Source organism: Dysidea avara, chromosome 15 (assembly GCF_963678975.1).
Source record: "Dysidea avara chromosome 15, odDysAvar1.4, whole genome shotgun sequence".
In the NCBI taxonomy this organism is placed as follows: domain Eukaryota; kingdom Metazoa; phylum Porifera; class Demospongiae; order Dictyoceratida; family Dysideidae; genus Dysidea; species Dysidea avara.
The window spans coordinates 12,026,696-12,032,433 of NC_089286.1; the positions used below are offsets into that span (position 1 = coordinate 12,026,696).

The following is a 5,738-nucleotide window of genomic DNA, read 5'->3' on the forward strand; positions in this document are numbered from 1 at the left end:
TAGATTATATTCCTTACTGATATAATCTATGACGGAGGGTACTGTACGGAGGTACTGGTACTAGATAGCTTCACGATAGGTCACAAGATCATGCCCATTCTTAATTCTATACATTATCGATCTATCGATTGAAACCACGATGACACACCCCTTTCACTAGCTGTATTTCAGTGACCACACACCTTCAATTTCTAAGCTTACACGACATACTCTATAATCTATCGAAACCACACCCCATTTTTGGCTAGCGCACATCTTGCAGGCTGCCTTGAGATACTCTAACACAGCAGTCACCCTAATAGAACAGTCACATGTTTTTAGCTAGCTGTATGCCTTAACAAGAAACTAAACAAACTAAATTTAAAAATAAAGTAGGAATCCAAACGATAAAAAGTAGTGAATCAAGAGAAGAACAATAGTAGCTATTACAGCATAGCTTGGTGGGAAATTCCTACTTTGGCATTGAACACATAATAATGGCTATGTCATGCCAAAGTAGGGATTTCCCACCAAGCTATGCTGTAATAGCTACCATTGTTCTTCTCTTGTTTCACTACTTTTTATCGTTTGGATTCCTACTTTATTTTTAAATTTATAATTTTTAATATACTATTGAAGAATGATGGTGAAGACTCTGTTGTCAAGGCAATTGAATACTTTGCCATTCACAATTCTGGACAGCATTACACATTAGTTAAGGGGAATGTATACCAACTTGAGGTCGTTGGTAAAATGCGGATTTCCGGAATTCCGCGCGGAATTATGGGGGAGGCAATTTTATAAAATCCAGATCGAAATACTCTAATAGAACACACACCCATATTCTAATAGAGCACAAGCAATTTATGTTGGATACTGTAACAGCTTAATAGTCTCACATGGCTTGACCGCTTTTGCTGGGTAGGGGAATGAAAAATGTCTAGCTTCAGTGAAAGAACTGTGCTGAGACTGAGAGTTTTAATTTGTGACAGGACATGCTGTTATTGTAAGTTGAGTTTGATTTTAAATGCTGGCATTCGATTGGCTACTTTTGACGTGATATCATTTGACGTGAAACAAAAGTATGCATGTTACATAGTGAAAATGGCTTAGTAACTTAATTACAAAAAAATGACCTAAATCACTATTGGAATGTCTAGTTTGTCTGATAACTAAAAACTGAAGCCAAACACTGACTGTAGAAGTTCAAAGTGGGAAGAATGTAAAGTAGATCGTACTGAGTCATCCAAACGAATATCACTGCATTGAAAATCAGGATGCTTCTGTTTTATACAATTGAAGTGTGGATGGTAGTATGTGTTACTGTTTTCCTTTTCTTGTAGGACACCGGCCTTGTCATAGTACTGTCTACCCTCGTTGCACTTCAGTATGAGATCCAATGGTGGAATCGGCAAACCACCATCAGCAGCCCTGGTAAACTTGTTCCTGCATCCATAACAAGTAGTAATGCGCTTATTTAGCCTGAAAACCCAGAAAATGGAATGAGGTGATGGTGAATGAAGTAGATTGTAGCTAGAAGGGCTGTTGTACTTCACACAGACTGAAGGTGAACTGCAAGCTGAAAATGAATTATAGCCTGATAACGTATTGTGATTATCATAGTATTGGCTGGAAAATGGTGTATCAGTAGTCCAAGGTGGATAAGAGTACATACCCCACCATGGATTAGGACCAGGACCAAATGGAAACGAATGTTGACAGCTATTAGACATGCCAGTACTGACAGGCACAGCCATGGTTGAGGAACTCTGGATTGCACTACTAGTAGTCATGACATCTGGGGCAGAAGAGAATCCTGGATTCATTGTGCGAGCTAAAACTGGAGGTTTGGTTTTTCTCTGAGAGTATCAATTTTGTGATGGTTTTTTGCCAATGTTTCGTCCAATGTGGCCAGTGGTTATCTTGGTTAGATTAGGCTGCTTTGAGTTGACAGTAAACCAGTTAACTAGTTCACCAGTGACATTTAGACAATGTGCAACAGCCACACAGTGAGAACAAATTTTTAACGATCTCCACATTGGACAATTCTCATCACATGTCACTTTACCGTCTTGAAACACTTGCACAAGGTGAGGGCGAGAAGGATTAGACTTGCTTTTTACCATTCTTGCTGTGCCATCAACTGGGGCTGTAGTGATAGTATTTGTAGTTGCTACCAGTTCTTCCGCCCTTCGCAAAATGCCATTGAGGGTACTTTCAGGAACTACTGTACACTTCGGTAACTTTGCATATAGAGGCCAGTCAATGGATGTCAGGGCTTCCCCCTCGGTGCAACTTGATTTCTCAGGTAAACTTGGTGGAACAGCAGCACCTGTCTTATCATCACGTTTGCTTTCAAGTTTCTTTGCCGCACTTCTTAGTCTGTAAATGATCAGTACGAGCATTTTCATCCAGTTTAAACCACTGTGAAGAATCCATTTCATATTCTTTGAAATATGGATGAAGACGGTACTCACCACGGCGTGTGATTGCTCTTAATAAATGATTCTGCTGATCTTCAGCCAAGGACTTCATTATAGAACAAAACTCATCAAGCACACTCCTTTCTCTTTTGACTTTCATTTTAATCACATTATTGATACATTCAGGACCATTGTTGTGATATTCTTTTGGAGGGTGTCCTAGTCCAGCCTTTTCTCTTACAGATGCAATCATTGATTCCTTAAAAACAGGTGCCTTGTACTTGGTAAAGTAGGTAAAAAATTGAGGTGATGAAGACAAAGCCTTTTCCCTGGCATTCCATGTAATTTCAATAGCAGCAAGCTTCTCATCAAAATCACTGTCAGATGTAGAATCTGCCAGGCCTTCAACAAATGTAGTACCTCTTTGACCGCCAAAGATCTCAAACAAATATTCTTTGATGGCATCTGAAGGTACATTGAGTTCACGAAGTTTCCTTTTGATGTTTTCTCTACAATGTGTAAAACAGGTAAGATGAACAGCATTTCTGCACTGCTGCTGAAAAGCCTCTATTAATGCTGTTTCTCCGTCTGTACCAAATGCACGTATGTTAGATAAATTTTTGTTTAAACCTGTTAAACCAGATGAAAATGAGTTGTAGCAAGAAAAGTTTTTACGATAATGCAAAAACAAAGGACCAACAAAGGTTGGATGTTCCCCAGTGGATTTCACTAACTGAAGCTGCTTGTATGTTGTAACTGTAAGGTTAAACTGTCCTAAATTAAAAGTGGGATCAATTCCAAACACACAGTGGTAACCTGGGTAAGTACAAAACGCTTCCACCTCTGCCAGTTGATAATCATAGGACAATATAACTGAGGGTTCAGGTGCCAACTTTAGCTCACGAATAAACTGATCTTCACCACTACCACCTAAATTCTGGATCTCTACAATCAAGCTGTAGAGAGGATCTTGTGTCTTTTGCTGTTTGTTTTTGTTGTATACTTGTTGCCTATTTCGGGGTAAGTCTCCAGTACTCTTTGCTAAAATTTCTCCACCTCTCTCTTTCGACACTTTTTCCAAAGCCTCCTTAGGAGATGAGAATTGTAATTTAGATTTAATTGCTTGTAGAGTACTGGTACTTGTACGCAAGTATGGCTGTGACTGTGACGAAGAAGCATTTCCATGTGGTCTAATCTCAACCTCATCATCTGATGATGTGATATATTGAACAAGGGTAAGATTGAGACGGTTGCCTTTGTAATCTAGCAAAAAAAAAATAAAAAATCATATAATTCTACATCTACACACATACTAGTGAAGCAATATAACATAACAATAACATTGTTACGTAAAATATCTGTAGTATGACATATATAAGAGGTTATAATTATGGGAAATCACTAGGTAGATCATGTAAACTATAAACGTCAATTTTAGTACGCACTAATAAATTTAGCAAATATTACAACACCACCTAAATATTAGGCTAGCATATTTTTAAAGTGATGTGACAGAACATAGTCCCTTTATATAAACCCTAATATCATTGACCACTTATACATACACACATACATATACATGGGCACTAGTACAGCCACTATAACATAGTGGACTATAATATAAGTACAAGAAATGTTACCTGATAAGTAAGCGATTTTCCTTTTGAAATGACAATTAGATCGATGAACAAAATAAGCTCTATGTAAACAATATATATGTGGGTCACTGCTTGGCTTTCCACCACAGAACTTAATACTGGTGACTTCATTTTGATGTAGTTCAACCTTTAGCCAGCGAGAATGTTGGCCGTCGTTCTTCCATCCACCTAATTCATCTGCTTTAATGTCATCAGGGTGGCTTAAGTTGTCTGTATCAACGATAAACACTTTGGATTCTTTCACTCTCAGGGGCTGCTGCTGACTGACGTAACCTTGATGGAGTCTCTTTTCAAGTAAAATTTGAACAAGCTCTTTTGCACTGTACTTTTGTATTCCCGAGGCGAACACAGGGATGCACTCTGTTTCATCCCTGCAATTGACACGTAGAGTTTGCAATGTTTTGTGAAGCTTTATATCTACCTTGTAGACTGCTCCACTTTGACTTGATTCATTGTATCTTCATCCTCTGAATCACCAATCACTATTACATCAATTTCAGAATATCCATAAAGCCTGTAGAATATGTGACATAAAAGTATAATATAAGTGCTGTTATTATTAAATGAACAGAAAGGAGAATAACAGCATTGGCACAGCAAAGAAATTTTAAGGCTTCAATTTCTGGCAAACAAAGCTGTGAATAGACACGCCTGCCATGTACCAAATTAGTCTGCACACATACCAAAGGACCCATGCATAGCTTTTGAACAGCGCTCACAACACCGCTGTAACAAGCCGCCCAGACTCAAGCGGTGCAAGTTAGTGCTTCCTCAGGAAGATACCATGCTCGACGGCCGTGTACTTAGTTAAATTACTGGCAGCTGAATATAGCTACGCTGAGTTACTCATTGCACACCATGGCTTACCTTTGTTTCTTCAGTACTGGTTCCTCCTCTTCTTCGCTGCTGCAGTTATCTACTTCTAACGTTTCATCCATTTCTAACGACCGAGAATAACGTTTTTTCGACGCTGGTTCCTTCTCTTCTTCCCCACTGCTGCAGTCATCTATTTCAAACTTAGCTTCCATTTCGAACAAGCGAGAATAGCGTTTCTTCGACGATGGTTCCTTCTCTTCTTCTTGGCTGCTGCTGCTGTCACCTACTTCTAACGCAGCGTCCATTACATAGTAACGAGCGAGAATATTAAATACCACGAACAAATCTTGCCTGAAAATGACTCGTTTTGAAATCACGTGATAACATTAATGGACGCGGAATTCCGTAACGGAATTCCGGAAATCCGCATTTTACCAACGACCCCAACTTGATGACCATGTACATAGTTACAGTGGCAGTTCAATTGTGCTGCCATCTACAATAAACAAAGTGTTCCCTGAATCTAGTGTACTAAGAAAGGTCATGCTTTATCCCAATTCTGTAGGTACTCCAGAATCATTTGTACTAATAGACCACTTAAGACCAACACCTCCAATATGTGCAGATGATGTAATCGTTTTGGTATATCCAGAGGAAGGAGACATGCTTAATGTCAGAGGTGAAACTGATGAGATATGGTTTGCCCATGTATTGTCTGATGAGAGTTAAAACATACAGGGTACATTTTTATGTTGAACACCCTCGTGTATCTAACAAATACATTCGAGAGAGCATTGGAAGAATGTCAGTAGAGACAATACATTGGATTCCATTATTCGGATTGCACCTGGGCAGTGGCATG

General features: G+C 39.0%; 1 protein-coding gene across 1 annotated transcript; it reads right to left on the minus strand.

Moving 5' to 3' along the window:
• Window positions 1-1,847: 1,847 nt before the first annotated feature.
• LOC136245284 (uncharacterized) lies at window positions 1,848-5,181 on the minus strand. Its single transcript, XM_066036770.1, has 5 exons — window positions 4,928-5,181; window positions 4,482-4,610; window positions 4,043-4,431; window positions 2,405-3,665; window positions 1,848-2,361 (listed from the first exon to the last, which is right to left on the minus strand). Exons 1-5 carry the CDS (start codon window positions 5,179-5,181, stop codon window positions 1,848-1,850), a joined length of 2,547 nt encoding a protein of 848 aa, XP_065892842.1.
• Between the last annotated feature and the right edge of the window lie 557 nt (window positions 5,182-5,738).

Coding starts and splice junctions, on each gene's coding strand:
- LOC136245284 (XM_066036770.1), bottom strand. CDS start 5,181: ATGGACGCTGCGTTAGAAGTAGGTGACAGCAGCAGCAGCCAAGAAGAA. Junction 4,611..4,927: donor CCAGTACTGAAGAAACAAAG/GTAAGCCATGGT, acceptor TAATAATAACAG/CACTTATATTATACTTTTAT. Junction 3,666..4,042: donor GAAAATCGCTTACTTATCAG/GTAACATTTCTT, acceptor TTTTTTTGCTAG/ATTACAAAGGCAACCGTCTC.